General features: G+C 38.4%; 1 protein-coding gene across 3 annotated transcripts in view; it reads right to left on the bottom strand.

Moving 5' to 3' along the window:
• The window catches only part of KIZ (kizuna centrosomal protein), a 129,936-nt gene that overhangs the window by 68,743 nt on the left and 44,529 nt on the right, over window positions 1–16,664 (bottom strand). For 2 of the 3 annotated variants that reach the window (XM_045078463.1, XM_013057048.2), the window contains 2 exons: window positions 15,988–16,633; window positions 15,301–15,619 (listed from right to left, as the gene is read on the bottom strand). In XM_045078463.1, coding sequence (XP_044934398.1) covers window positions 15,301–15,619; window positions 15,988–16,633 — 965 coding nt within the window. The remainder of the gene's footprint in view (window positions 1–15,300; window positions 15,620–15,987; window positions 16,634–16,664) is intronic. The other variant, XM_045078464.1, reaches the window with a different exon arrangement.

Here is a 16,664-nt window from a genome sequence, read left to right as displayed (position 1 = left end):
ATAAATGGGGGCGCCGGGGTGGCTCAGTGGGTTAAGGCCTCTGCCTTCGACTTAGGTCATAATCCTGGGGTCCTGGGATCGAGCCCCGCATCGGGCTCTCTGCTCAGCAGGGAGCCTGATTCCTCCTCTCTCTCTCTCTCTCTCTGCCTGCCTCTCTGCCTACTTGTGATCTCTGTCAAATAAATAAATAAAATTAAAAAAAAATAAGAATAAATGGATTACAATGGTGTTATAACAGTGCCTGACAGAGTTGGTGCTATTAAAGGATATAGTTGTCATTATGACTGTGATTTGGGTGATAGAGCACAGAAATTGAGCATGAATTCTGGTTCTATGTGTATGGATGCTAGCTGTACTTCTGACTAGCTTTGTGACCTGGGAAAGTTACTTAATCTTTCTAAACACCACCTGAAACACTCCATTTGGTACCTACAACATAACTTCTTGATTCTCCGTGTTCTTCCCTGTAGCATGTCTCAGATTCCTTTGTTGATTCCTGTTATCTTCCTGACCTTGGATATCGGTCAAGCTTGGGCTGTTTTCAGGTTATATGATTTAAAATGCATTTATATTCTGATGACACAATAAAGGTGCAGAATACAAAAACAAAATACAAAAATCGGTTTTATGCTCATGGATTGGAAGAACAAATATTGTGAAAATGTCTATGCTACCTAAAGCAATCTACACATTTAATGCAATCCTTATCAAAATCCCATCCATTTTTTCCAAAGAAATGGAACAAATAATCCTAAAATTTATATGGAACCAGAAAAGACCTTGAATAGCCAAAGGAATATTGAAAAAGAAAGCCAAAGTTGGTGGCATCACAATTCCAGACTTCAAGCTCTATTACAAAGCTGTCATCATCAAGACAGTATGGTATTAGTTGTGATCTCTCCCTTTTCATTCATAATTTTATGAATTTGGGCTTTCTCTCTTTTCTTTTTCATAATTCATAAAATTATGAATGAAAAGGGAGAGATCACAACTAACACCAAGGAAGTAGAAACAATCATCAGAAGTTATTATCAACAGTTATATGCCAATAAGCTTAGCAACCTTGATGAAATGGATGCATTCCTGGAAAACTATAAATTCCCAAAATTGAACCAGGAAGAAATCGACAACCTGAATAGACCGATATCTAGTAACAAGATTGAAGCAGTGATCAAACCTCCCAAAAAACAAGAGCCCAGGACCTAACAGATTCCCTGGGGAATTCTACCAAACTTTCAAAGAAGAAATAACACCTATTCTCCTGAAGCTGTTTCAAAAAATTGAAGCAGAAGGAAAACTTCCAGACTCTTTCTATGAAGCCAGCATTACCCTGATCCCAAAACCAGGCAAAGACCCTACCAAAAAGGAGAATTTCAGACCAATATCACTGATGAATATGGATGCTAAGATTCTCAACAAGATCCTAGCAAACAGGATCCAAATTAAAAAGATTATCCACATTAAAAAGATTATCCACCATGACCAGGTGGGATTCAACCCTGGGCTACAAGGATGGTTCAACATTCGCAAATCAATCAATGTGATAGAACAAATTAATATGAGAAGAGAAAAGAACCACATAGTCCTCTCAATTGATGCACAAAAAGCATTTGACAAAATCCAGCATCAGTTCCTGATTAAAACACTTCAAAGTATAGGGATAGAAAGAACATTCCTGAACTTCATCAAATCTATCTATGAAATACTCACAGCAAATATCATCCTCAATGGGAAAAAGCTTGCAGCCTTCCCATTGAGATCAGGAACATGACAAGGATGCCAACTTTCACCACTCTTGTTCAACACAGTATTAGAAGTCCTAGCAACAGCAATCAGACAACAAAGAGAAATAAAAGGTATCCAAATTGGCAATAAAGAAGTCAAACTCTCTCTCTTTGCAGATGACATGATTCTTTATACGGAAAACCCAAAAGACTCCAAACTACTAGAACTCATACAGCAATTCAGCAACGTGGCAGGATCAGTCAATGTGCAGAAATCAGTGGCTTTCTTATACACTAACAATGAAAATACAGACAGGAAAATTAGAGAATCGATTCCATTTACTATAGCACCAAGAACCATAAGATACCTGGGAATAAACCTAACCAAAGAGGTAAAGGATCTGTACTTGAGGAACTACAGAACCCTCATGAAGGAAATTGAAGAAGACACAAAAAGATGGAAGACCATTCCATGCTCTTGGATCGGAAGAATAAACATTGTTAAAATGTCTATACTGCCTAGAGCAACCTATACTTTTAATTCCATTCCAATCAAAATTCCACCAGTATTCTTCAAAGACCTGGAGCAAATAATCCAGAAATTTGTATGGAATCAGAAGAGACCCCGAATCGCTAAGGAAATGTTGAAAAACAAAAATAAAACTGGGGGCATCCCGTTACCTGATTTCAAGCTTTATTACAAAGCTGTGGTCACCAAGACAGCATGGTACTGGCATAAAAATAGACAAATAGACCAGTGGAACAGAGTAGAGAGCCCAGATATGGACCCTCAACTCTACAGTCAATTAATCTTCGACAAAACAGGAAAAAATAGACAGTGGAAAAAAGACAGTCTCTTCAATAAATGGTGCTGGGAAAACTGGACAGCTATATCTAGAAGAATGAAATTCGACCATTCTCTTTCACCGTACACAAAGATAAACTCAAAATGGATAAAAGACCTCAATGTGAGACAGGAATCCATCAGACTCCTAGAGGAGAACATAGGCAGTAATCTCTTCAATATCAGCCACAGCAACTTCTTTCAAGATATGTCTCCAAAGGCAAAGGAAACAAAAGCAAAAATGAACTTTTGGGACTTCATCAAAATCAAAAGCTTCTGCACAGCAAAGTAAACAGTCAAAAAAAAACAAAGAGGCAACCCACAGAATGGGAGAAGATATTTGCAAATGACAGTACAGACAAAAGGTTGATATCCAGGATCTATAATGAACTCCTCAAACTCAACACACACAAAACAGACAATCATATCAAAAAATGGGCAGAAGATATGAACAGACACTTCTCCAATGAAGACATACAAATGGCTATCAGACACATGAAAAAAATGTTCATCATCACTAGCCATCAGGGAGATTCAAATTAAAACTACATTGAGATATCACCTTACACCAGTTAGAATGGCCAAAATTAACAAAACAGGAAACGACATGTGTTGGAGGGGATGTGGAGAAAGGGGAACCCTCTTACACTGTTGGTGGGAATGCAGGTTGGTGCAGCCTCTTTGGAGAACAGTGTGGAGATTCCTCAAGAAATTAAAAATAGAACTTCCCTATGACCCTGCAATTGCACTCCTGGGTATTTACCCCAAAGATACAGATGTAGTGAAGAGAAGGGCCATCTGTATCCCAATGTTTATAGCAGCAATGGCCACGGTCACCAAACTATGGAAAGAACCAAGATGCCCTTCAACAGATGAATGGATAAGGAATATGTGGTCCATATACACTATGGAGTATTATGCCTCCATCAGAAAGGATGAATACCCAACTTTTGTAGCAACATGGACAGGACTGGAAGAGATTATATTGAGTGAAATAAGTCAAGCAGAGAGAGTCAATTATTATATGGTTTCACTTATTTGTGGAGCATAACAAATAGCATGGAGGACATGGGGAGTTAGAGAGGAGAAGGGAGTTGGGGGAAATTGGAAGGGGAGGTGAATCATGAGAGACTATGGACTCTGAAAAACAATCTGAGGGGTTTGAAGTGGCAGGGGGGTGGGAGGTTGGGGTACCAGGTGGTGGGTATTATAGAGGGCACGGATTGCATGGAGCACTGGGTGTGGTGAAAAAAATAATGAATACTGTTATGCTGAAAATAAATAAATTTAATTAAAAAAAAAAGTATGGTACTGGCACAAATACAGACACATAGATCAATGGAACAGAATAGAGAGCCCAGAAAGAGACCATCCACTCTATGGTCAACTAATCTTCGACAAAGCAGGAAAGAATGTCCAATGAAAAAAAGACAGTCTCTTCAACAAATGGTGTTGGGAAAATTGGACAGTCACATTCAGAATGAAACTGGACCATTTCCTCACACCGCACACGAAAATAGACTCAAAATGGATGAAGGACCTCAATGTGAGAAAGGAATCCATCAAAATCCTTGAAGAGAACACAGGCAGCAACCTTTTCGACCTCAGCCACATCAACTTCTTCCTAGGAATGTCGCCAAAGGCAAGGGAAGCAAGAGCAAAAATGAACTCTTGGGACTTCATTAAGATCAAAAGCTTTTGCACAGCAAAAGAAATAGTTAACAGAACCAAAAGACAACTGACAGAATGGGAGAAGATATTTGCAAACAACATATCAGATAAACGGCTAGTGTCCAAAATCTATATAGAGCTTAGCAAACTCAACACCCAAAGAACAAATAATCCAATCGAGAAATGAGCAGAGGACATGAACAGACATTTCTGCAAAGAAGACATCCAAATGGCCAACAGACACATGAAGAAGTGCTCCACACCATTCAGCAGCAGGGAAATACAAATCAAAACCACAATGAGATACCACCTCACACCAGTCAGAATGGCTAAAATTAACAAGTCAGGAAATGACAGATGCTGGCGAGGATGTGGAGAAAGGGGAACCTTCCTACACTGTTGGTGGAAATGCATGCTGATGCAACCACTCCAGAAAACAGCATGGAGTTTCCTCAAAAAGTTGAAAATAGAACTGCCCTATGACCCAGCAATTACACTACTGGGTATTTACCCTAAAGATACAAACATAGTGATCCGAAGGGGTACGTGCACCCGAATGTTTATAGCAGCAATGTCCACAATAGCCAAACTATGGAAAGAACCTAGATGTCCATCAACAGATGAATGGATAAAGAAGAAGCGGTATATATATATATACAATGGAATACTATGCAGCCATCAAAAGAAATGAAATCTTGCCATTTGTGACAACATGGATTGAACTAGAGGGTATTATGCTTAGCAAAATAAGTCAATCAGAGAAAGACAACTATCATATGATCTCCCTGATTTGAGGAAGTGGAAATGCAATGTGGGGGGTTTGGGGGGTAGGAAAAGAATAAATGAAACAAGGTGGGATAGGGAGGGAGACAAAACATAAGAGACTCTTAATCTCACAAAACAAACTGAGGGTTGCTGGGGGAAGGGGGGTTGGGAGAGGGTGGTGAGGTTATGGACATTGTGGATGGTATGTGCTATGGTGAGTGCTGTGAAGTGTGTAAACCTGGCAATTCACAGACCTGTACCCCTGGGCCTAATATTATACGTTTATTAAAAAATTAAAAATTAAAAAAAAAAAAGAATTTGTGGCCATATTTTAAATTGCCACAATCCCATACTGCACAATACAGAGCTTTGGGCCTAAGAGGCATTCAAAATATTCTGGTTGAATCAAAACAGAATAATAGAACATGATTTTCAATTAGGTTACTATAATTAGAAGAACAACAGTCTGATTCCTTCATACAGGGATTTTAAAAAGAATAATTAATTTAAAATGGTCTGCCTAATTTCAAAACCAAAAACATCCTAATTTCAAAACCAATAAACATCCAATTCAAAACAAAATATCAGTGATGGGCTCACAAGCAGACTGTATTTAGCTGAGGAAAGATCAGTGAGCCAGAAGATACGTTAGTACAAACCTCCCAAAATGAAATACAAAGAGAAAGAACAATAAAAAGAAAAAAGAAAAAGGAACAGAATATCCAAGCACTGTGAGGTGATTACAAAGGGTGTAACATTCAAATAATGGGAGTATCAGAAGAAGAGAGAAAGGAGCAGAAGAAATATTTGAAGTAATAATGGGCAAGAATTCTCCAAAGTTAATGACAGACACCAAACTACAGACTCAGGAAGATCAGAGAACATGAAGCAGGATAAATATTCAAAAAACTACACCTAGGACTATCACAAAACCCCTAATGTGCATGCACCCAACAACAGAGAACTAAAATACATAGGCAAAACTGATAGAACTGCAAGGAGAAACAGGTTAATCAATCATTAAAATTGAATACTTCAACACACCTCTGTCTGTAACTTGGCATATCCAGCAGGTAAACAAGCAGCAAGAATATAGCTGATGTGAAGAGCTAGTCAACTGGATCTAACTGACATATTTATAGGATATGTCACTTAACAACAGCAAAATACTTCTCAAGAAGTATTTTGTTTTGTATCTCAAAATACTTCTCAACAGCAAAATTCTTCTCAAGCTAACATGGAACATTTACCAAGGCAAACCATATTCTGGGTCATAAAACACACCCCGAAGAAGTTAAAAGAACAGAATTCATAGAAAATACGCTCTCAGACCACAGTGGAATTGAACTAAAGATCAATAACAGAAACATAGTTAGGATATCTCAAAACATTTGGACATTAAAAGTACACATTTCTGAAGAACACATGGGTCAAAGAAGATGTTTCAAGAGAAATTAAATAATATTTTGACCAAGTGAAAATGAAAGCACAAATTATCAAAATTTGTGGGATATACCAAAAGCAGGGCTTATAGGGAAATTTACAGCACTGAACACATATATTAGAAAAGAAGAAAGGTCTAAAATCATCAATCTAAGCTTGTACCTTAGAAAACTAGAAAAAAAAGAAGAGAAGATTTTCCAAAGTAAGCATTAGAAAAGAAGTAATAAAATTTACAGAAGAAATCAATGAAATTGAAAACAGGAAAACAACAGAGGAAATCAACAAAACAAAAATCTGTTTCTTTGAAAAAAGAAAAGCCAACAAAATGGATAAACACCGATCCAGGTGTCCCTTCCTCTTCTTGTAAGCGCTCCAGCCTTATCGGATTAAAGCCTCTTTTTTATGACCTCATTTAACCTAGATGACTCTTCATAGGCCATATCTCTAAATACTTGTAGCACTGGAGCTGCAACTTCCAGTGCTTATGAATTCCTTTAGTAAAGTTTTTATTTATTTATTTGCCAGACAGAGACAAAGAGAGCAGAAGCAGGGGGAGCAGCAAGCAGAAGGAGAGGGAGAAGCAGGCTCACAAATGAATAGGGAGCCTAGCACTGGGCTCAAACCTAGGAACCTGGGACCATGACTTAAGTGGAAGGCGGATGCTTAACTGACTGAGCCACCCAGGCTCCCCTCAACATATGAATTTTGGGAGACACAAACATTCAACCCATAATATAAGACTAACCACGAGGAAAAAAAGAAAATATTCAAATGTTTGAATGAATGGCAGACAATGATTAATGATTCCATGTGCATTAAAGAGATAATAAAGGAATAGTATAAATAATTCTATACTCACAAATTTGATAAAGATGAAATGATCCAATTCCTAGAAGAACACAATCTACCAAACCTTACATAAAGAGACACAGACAATCGTTAATAGTACTATATATGTTAAAGAAATTGAATTAATAATTAATTAATTAATAATTGATAATCTTTTAAAACAGAAAGTACCAGGGCCAGATTAGTTCACTGGAAAATTCTGCCAAACATTTAAAGAAGAAATTATACCAACTCTCTACAGAATCTCCTTCAGAGGATAGAAGCCAAAAGAACACTTCCTAACTCATTATGTAAGGCTAGAATTACCCTTACACCAAAGACATTATAAGAAAGGAAACTATAGATCACTATCTCGTATGAACATAAATGCCAAAATTCTCAAAAAAATATCGGCAAACTGGGGCACCTGGGTGGCTCTAGTCGGTTAAGCATCTGCCTTCACTCAGGTCATGATCTCAGGTTTCTATGATGGAGCCCCTGGGCTGGGCTCCCTGCTCTGGTGGCGTCCTGCTTCTCCCTTTCCCTCTCTCTCTGCCTCCCACTCCCCCTACTTGTGCTCTTTCTCTCTAATAAATAAATAAATAAAATCTTAAAAAAAATATTGGGGGCGCCTGGGTGGTTCAGTGGGTTAAGCCTCTGCCTTCGGCTCAGGTCATGATCTCAGGGTCCTGGGATTGAGCCCCGCATCAGGCTCTCTGCTCAGCAGGGAGTCTGCTTCCTGCCCCCCCCCTTCTCTCTGCCTGCCTCTCTGCCTACTTGTGATCTCTCTCTGTTAAATAAAGAAAAAAAATCTTAAAAAAAAAGTATTGGCAAACTGGATCTAAGAATGTATTAAAAAAAATTATGCATCATGACCAGTTGGATTTTATCCCAGGTACAGAAGGCTGGTTCAATTATTTGAAAATCAATGAATGTAATCCATCACATCCCAAGGTAAAGAAGAAAAATGATATGATTGTACCATTAGGTGCAGAAAAAGCATATAACAAAAGTCAACACCCATTCATGATAAAAACTTCCAGTGAACCCAAGAATAAAGGGAAATTTCTTCAACTTGGTAAAGAACAGATATTCTTCAAGAGATCAAGAACAAAAAACCTACAGCTAACATTATACTTAATGGCAAAGAACCAGATGCTTTCCCCATAAGATCAGCAACATGGCAAGAATGTCTCCTCTCACTACTCCTGTTCAACACTGTACTAGAATTCCTAGCTAATGCAATAAGAAAGAAAATAAAAGGCATATTGATTGAGAAGAAAGAAATAAAACTGTTATTCACAGATGACATGTTTATGTATGTTGAAAATCCTAGAATCAACAACAAAAACTCCTGGAGCTAATAATAATTATAGGAACGTTGCAGAATATAAGGTTAATATATAAAAGTTAGCTGCTTTCTCAGCAAAGGAAACAAAACTAAAAGGCAACCTACAGGATGGGAGAAGATATTTGTGAATGTTTTATCAGATACAAGACTAGCATCTAAAATCTATAAAGAACTTATCAAACTCAACACCCAAAAACCAGAAAACCAGTCAAGAAATCAGCATTAGACATAAACAGACATTTCTTCAAAGAAGACATGCAAATAGCCAAGAGACACATGAAAAAATGCTCAGCATCACTTAATATTGGGGAAATACAAATCAAAACTACAATGAGATACCACCTTACACTGGTTAGAATGGCTAAAATTAACAACCAGGAAATAACAGATGTTGGTGAGGATGTGGAGAACCCTCTTACACTGTTGGTGGGAATGTAAACTGGTGCAGTCATTCTGGAAAACAGTATGGAGGTTCCTCAAAAAGTTAAAAATTGAGTTCCCTTACTATCCAGCAATTGCACCACTAGGAATTCATGCAAGGGATACAAACATAGTGATTCAAAGGGGCACCTGCACCCCAATGGTTATAGCAGCCATGTCCACAATAGTTAAACTATGGAAAGAGCCCAGATGTCCATAGACAGATGAATGGATAAAAAAGATGTTGTATACACACACACACACACACACACACACACACACACACACACACACAATGGACTATTACTCAGCCATCAAAAAGAATGAAATGTTGCCATTTGCAGTGATGTGGGTGGAACTAGAGGATATTATGTTAACTGAAATAAGTCAGTCAGAGAAAGACAAATATCATATGATTTCACTCATCTGTGAAATTTAAGAAACAAAATGAATACGGGGAAGGGCATGAAAAATAAAATAATATTAAAACAGAGAGGGAGACAAACCAAAAGAGATTCTTAACTATAGGAACAAGCTGAGGGCTACTGGAGGGGAGGTGGGTGGGGTTATGGGGTAACTGGGTGATGGACATTAAGAAGGGCACTTAAAGTAATGAGCACTGGGTGTTATATACAACTGTTGAATCACTGACTTTACCTCTGAAAATAATAACACAGTATATTTTAATTAAGTTGAATGTAAAATTTTTAAAGTCAACTGCTTTCTTATATAGCAGCAATGAACAACTGGATTTTGAAATTAAAAACACAATATATTTAAATTAGCACCAAAAAAGAAAAATACTTAAGAAAAAATATAACAGCATATATGTAGAAGAACTACCAGAAGAAAACTATAAAATTGATGAAAAAAAACAAAGATCAAATAAATGAAGAGATATTCCATGTTCAGGCATGGGAAGTCTCAACATTTTAAAGATATCAGTTTTTCTCAACTTGAATTCCTAAGTCTGTATCTTTTATTTCTCTCTTTTTCTCCTCCCCCCTTTCTCTCTCCTTTCTTTCCATCTCTCCCTCCCTCCCTGCCCCCCTCTCCCTCTTTCCTTCCTTCCTTCCTTCCTTCCACTTACCTACCTTCCTTCCTTCTTGTTTTAAAGTAGGCTCCACACCCAATGTGGGCCTGGAAATCACAAACCTGAGATCCAAAACTACATGCTCTATTGACTGAGCCAGCCAGGTGTCCCTTTGAATACCAACTCTGGGTTCAATACAATATCAATCAAAATCTTAGCAAAATCTTATTTTTCTGGATCATGAAAAACTGATTCTAAAGTCTATGGAAAGCAGAAGACCTAGAGGAGCCAATACAGTACTGAAGAAGAGCAAGGTCAGAGGACTGATACTAGATGACTTCAAGATTTACTACAAAACTGCTATAATGAAGACAGTATAGTACTGGTAAACAGATCAGTGGAATAGAATAGAAAGTCCAGAAACAGATCTACACAAACAAACTATTCATCTCTTCAATGGAAAAAGGATAGTCTTATGAACAGATGGTACTGGAACAAATAAGACAACCACAAGCAAAAAGACAAAATGAATCTGGAAACTGATCTTCTGCCATTCACAAAAATTAACCCAAAATGGATCACAGATCTAAATGTAAACTACTTCTAGAAGATAGTATAAGAGAAAATCTAGGTGATCTTATACCTAAATATAGTACCATAAGCATAATGAGAGAGAGAGAGAGAGAGGGAGAGGGAGAGAGAGATTGAGCACATAAATGGGGCGAGTTGCAGAGGAAGAGAGAGAATCTCAAGCAGATTCTCCCCTGAGCACAGAGTCCACACAGGGCTGGATCTCATGACCCTGAGATCATGACCTGAGCCAAAACCAAAGGTAGATGCTTAACCAAATGAGACACCCAGGTGCCCCTAGGCTAGTGGAGTCTTTCACTCAGTCTCACCAAGCAGAAATCAAGGCATTGGCCAGGTCTGCAATCTTGTCTAACTCTGGGTCTCCTCCAAGCTCACTGGTTGTTGGCAAATGAACTTCCTGCGAACTGTTTCTTGCCTTTCTGGCCTTCTTCGCAAATGGCAAGTTTGCTTTTTCAAGGCAAATAGGAGAGTATACCAGCAGCTTTGACTCTCTGACTTCATAAAGACCCGAGCTCTTGTAAAGGCTGATCTGCTTAGGTCAGGCCCACTCTGGATAATTCCTTTTTGATTAGCTCAAAAGCAACTGATTTGATACTTTATCATATTTGCAAAATCCTTCATGTCTATCATATAATATAGACTAATTACGGGAGGGAAATCCATCAGATGCACAGTCCCACCCACACTCAAGGCAAATGAATGATACAGAGTGCACCTAGGAGGCAGGACTCTTGGGAGCCACCTCAGAATTCTGCCTACCTCATTGTGGATGATTAGTTCTCTGATGAGACTAATCATGTCAGATTAATCTTCCTAAGTGAAGTTACACACCATACTACCCTTCAGCAGTTGTGCAAAAGGTAGAAAATGAACTCTGAATTCATTAACCTGATTCTAGGCCTGTTCCTGGCCACACCTCAGGCACCATTTTAAACCTTTTCTTCAAGGAGTCCTGTTCAGTGAGCCTCAGTCACACCCTAGGCTCTACCTTCCCTTGCCCTCTGTGCTCTCTCCATCCATGTGCCTTTCTGCACTCTTCCTCCATATCTAACTTGCCTCTTTCTACTGCTTTCTTACTCGAAGCCTTACTCAACAGCCTTCAAGATGCTGCATCAACACCTGTGCAAAACTTTTCCTGCCCTTTGAACTCACACTGAGCTTATCTCCCTTTGAATTTGTCCTAAAGTACTGTGGTGGCTTGCAAAAAATGACCATAAACTGCCCTTTCTTGTGTGTCTCCCCAACTACACACACTTTTTAAAATGTGACTCTGCCACTTATTCCATCAAGAGGTCGTGACCTCCTCACTTTTTCATCTGTTGACTCTGGGCTGGGGCGACACTCTAAAAGCACTTGGGCCCTGGGGCTTGCTGTCTTGCTGTCTTGGGAACTATGCTACCACCACCAGGTGACAGGGTGAACTACTCTCCTGGATGAAGAGGGGCTCATGGCCAAATTATCCCTATGGCCCCAAATGACACTGGGCCAACCACCTGATACGTGAAAAGTAATAAATGTCTAGTGTTTTAAATCATGGAGCTTTGTACCAACATTTGCAGCAAACTATTTACTCTTAAAGAATAGCAAGATTCTTTGGGACATTTTTTTTTCTCTCAGTTTCATTTTAGTATGCTTTCTTCTGAGAAGGGTTAATTATAACCTGTGATGAAGGAATCCAGAATTCAATATCTAGAAGTAGCCGTGGGATTGGGTTATGAAGCTTCTCGAAAACACTTGGCTTTTAGGTAGTGGCAACCCAAGTGTCCATCAACAGATGAATGGATATATAAGATGTGGTATATCCATGTGCTGGAATATTACTTAGCCATAAAATAGAACGAAGTTCTGATATTTGCAACAATCTGTATGAACTTCAAAGACCTTATGCTAACTGAAATAAGCCAGATACAAAAGGTCAAATATTGTATAATTACCAACGGAACAGACAAATTCATAGACAGAAAGTAGATTAGAGGTTACCAGAGACTGGGAGGAGGAAAGAATGGAATCACTGCTTCCTGATTATGGAGTTTATATTTGGGGTAAAGAACAACTTTTGGAAATACTGGTGATGGTTGCACGATGGTGCTAACACTAAATTATATGCTTAAGGTGGTACTTTTTAAATGTTTTTTATATTATAGCACAATTTTTACAAATCAGTAATGTAATGTAACCCAAACCCTTGAACTGTACACTTCAAATGGGTGGATTGTATGGTATGAGAACTGTATTTCAAAAGAGCCATTCAATTTTTTTCTGAAAAAAACAAAAACCAAGTAACACAAAAATAATCCTTGGCTTCATTTTTCCCCTCGGATGGAAACTATTCAGCATACTGTACTCCTCTTTTCACCTTTACTGCTAGGAAGCTAAAGACCAAGTTTTATGTCCAAACACAGCAATTCAGCTGGCACATAGATGTACTAAAACATCATAACTATCATCATCAGAGGTAACGGTTTTCTGTTTATATCTTCCTATGTGTCTGCCTTTGTCCTACCTCCTCATCTTTGTTAACTAAAATTCATTCAAATGACTTTTCTCTAAGCCCCCAAAAGACCCTAAAGTAAACCAAGATAATGAACCTTTGAGGTCACAGTGTCAGCTCTATAAATATGATTATAACCCCAGATTAATAATTAACCCTTAGAGCAAATAAGAGTAGCTCAAGCTAAATAATAAGTAAGACAAAGTAGGGCCTCAAAAGCAGCAGGTTAACCAGCCTCATTTAAAACCACTTTCAACCTATTCATAGTGAGTACTTGCACCACAAAAAATCAATAGGCTCAAATCTGATAGCACAAATATCAACCAGTGCTGACTGACCTTTCATTCTGGGGGCATTCTTTTAAGGCAAATATTTAAAAATTCCCCAAGTGCCCATATTTCCCAATAAATTTTGGAAAACCATATCCCCAAATTCCAAGGAGCTTGGCTTTAAGGTCACAGGAAAAAGGCATTCATATAGGAGAAAGAGAGATAGAATGCTCTTAATTCCACACATATACTCAATGTTTTTGACATTGTTTATATATACACACATACTCAATGTTTTTCATCTCAGAAAAAGAATGAATCCTAAGTAAGTACCCTGGCCCCCTGGTTAGCCTATCAAAGTACTAACTTGGCCAATGAGTTGCTATAAAAAGAAGCCTTTGAATACAAAACCCCAAATAGATTACTTTATCTCTAGTAATAAAGTTTCTGATGATGTATGATGTAATACCTGTACCTCTTTGATGGGAGAGAAGTATTATGACTAGACAAACCCATTTGGCTTGCCTTTGCAACAAACCAGGACAGGAAACTTGTCAGTTCTTCCATCCATAGTGCAAGTACTTTGTACTTGGGGGTGCTCTTAGTAAGTATTTCTTGAATGCCAGCTTGGAGTCAATCAGACTATAATTAAACTTTTTCACATAAGTAGATTATGAGTGGTAAGAAGCAATATGCTGAAAAGGATAACAGTGTTCTAAAAGAGAATATATACCCTGATATGCAAGAATGCCTACTTAGTTTTTCACTGTTGCTGAGATGCTTGAAAAGAAAGAGTGACACCATTGCAGTATAAAAGAAAGTTCTAGAGGTAGTATGGAGGCTGGGGAGGTAGGCTGTATAGGTCTCCCTGAATGGCTCAAATGTCCCTCCTATGTTCCTGGCCTTGGTTTCCCTGTTTTTAAAAGATGAGATCCACCTTAGGTTGTTTACTTAGGTTCCTTCTATCCTTACAAGAGATGTGATGCTACTTTTTATTGCAGAATTGGTTTTCTAACAGTTTCTATGCTTTCTATACAAGTCAGTAGTAAAAATCATAAATCAGCTTTTATGAGTTAGATATTATTTTTTAAAGATTTATTTAGAGAGAGAGAATGTGCATGCATGAATGGGGGAAGGAGCAGAGGGAAAGAATTTTTCAAGCAGACTCCCTATTGAGCACAGAGCCAAAGGCTAAGACAGCTCTATCCCATGACCCATGAGATCATGACCTGAACCGAAACCAAAAGTCAGACTCTCAACCGACTGAGCCATCCAGGCGCCCCATAAGGTGAATATTTAAGTGCTCAGGATGTATAACATGGATGTTGTTCCTACTTAACATTAAAGATCCCAGTGTCCTCATTTTTACATTCAGAAAAGGAAAGCTGACTTAGAAATACTTGTAACAGAACTTGTAAACTCATATTTAACCATATGATACCATGGTAAGGAATTAAAGGATTAAGCAAATTAATCAGATACAAAGTTCTTAGCCTCTAAAGATGAACTCCTAGTAAGTTTAACTATTTGTCACCTGTGTTACCACAACTTGAAAAATGATTTCTTTTCTAAAAGGCTGTAAGGCAGGGTATGGGAGGAATGACTTACAAATTAACTAGAGATTGTTTGGATATAATTATAAACTGCCAATCACCAGGATTCAATGATATTCAGACTTTTAAAGCTATTTCATTAAAAAAAAAAAGAAAAGAAAAATCAGACCTTATCTAAAAGACTGTTTATGAGACTTAAGGAACTTATCTACCCATGGCTGAGGGTTCAATAATACATTCCCAGTGGAATAGTCTCTAAAAATGTCTATAATTAAAAACAGAACAGTAAAAAAAAAAAAAAAAATTGAATGGCTTACTCTCTTGTTGGTGAGTTAGTGGAGGATTCCTTTTTTGAATCAGAAGAGCTTAGGGTTTGCAAAATACAATTATGTTTTTCGGTGGATAGGGCATCTCTTTCTTGCTCCGAGTGGATTAATTTTAAGGCCTCTCTTCCATCTTCTCCTTCCATCTTGTCACTCGGATTTGGCTGTGGTTCTGGACTCTTGAAAATGAGATCATCTTCACTTACAGAGACTGTGAGGTCACTGCTGCTGCTGCTCAAACTTTTCTCCTCCTGCTCTTCCTGCATTTTTCTGAAGGGTTTCTGTGACTCGGGGCCCCTGGGAGGAAGATGATCTGTAAGAGGGGATATGCATAGATTACCAATCACTAACTTCAGGGAGAAGCGAGGTAAACAAGTTCTGCCTCACAGGCAGAATTACTCAGCTTCATACACGTAGAAACAATCTACAACTAACTATAGTACATGAAAAGTCAATAAAAATATCACAGTGGGCTTTAAAGTCAGCAAATTAGCTTGCGAAAATATTTCCATGCCTATATTCAAGAATTCATTAGAATGGAATTTGTTGGCCAAGTCACTGGTTTGCTCTTTTGACAGAGAAAAAACTAAAGAGTATATGTTTTTCTTACACAAGAACGCTACCACCCCCAAAACTAAACACCAACAAAAATCAGCAAACAAGCTCAGCCTCTCACCCCACCTGAGAAACCTTCCCAAGCAGAATCCTTCTCTTGAGAACACTTATTTTCAAATGCACAGTATTCTGAGACTGATATCGGAGAGACTGGCGGTCTGGCTCTTTCTTCCTTGACTTCAATATGTTCCTGTGTCAGTATTTCTCCCTCTGATCCTGCTGATCTGCTGGAACTGTCACACTTTAAATCCGTGGTTCTGTTCTCTGGACTTAATCTTTCCCGTAACAGGGAATGGAGTTCAGCAGACTTTTTGCCTTCAGATAAACTACTCTCGCTGTGACGTGTGTTGCTTCCTATCTGCAAGCAATGAGTTTGTTCCTTCTCAGACAATGCGCTGGCTGTGACTGGCGTTTCTTCACCAGTCTGAAGAGATGTCTTTCCATCTATTTTGTCAGACTTATTTAAGCGCTGTGTGTCACTATTAGTTTGTACTACATAGCTGTCTGTCACATTACCGCTCTGGGCTGTCTGTCGGTGTGAATGTGGGTCAGGAATTGAAAAGTTCTTTGTGGGCTGGGGAGATTTCTGCTCCGTACTGAAACCTCCAATGCTTGAGACAGCTGACATTTGGCGGCCCATAAAGATTGTTGCTGGTTGATACAATCCTCTTGACATGGCTGTCCCCAAGTTAATTCCCGCCTGCCTTGCAACCTGCGACACCAAAAAAGATGTGAATTAAACA

The sequence above is a fragment of the Mustela putorius genome, unplaced genomic scaffold (genome assembly GCF_011764305.1).
Source record: "Mustela putorius furo isolate JIRA1106 unplaced genomic scaffold, ASM1176430v1.1 tig00000253_pilon_pilon_pilon, whole genome shotgun sequence".
Taxonomy (NCBI): Eukaryota; Metazoa; Chordata; class Mammalia; order Carnivora; family Mustelidae; genus Mustela; species Mustela putorius.
The sequence above is the reverse complement of the archived record's forward strand: the minus strand, read 5'-3'. Positions and strand labels throughout refer to the sequence as shown.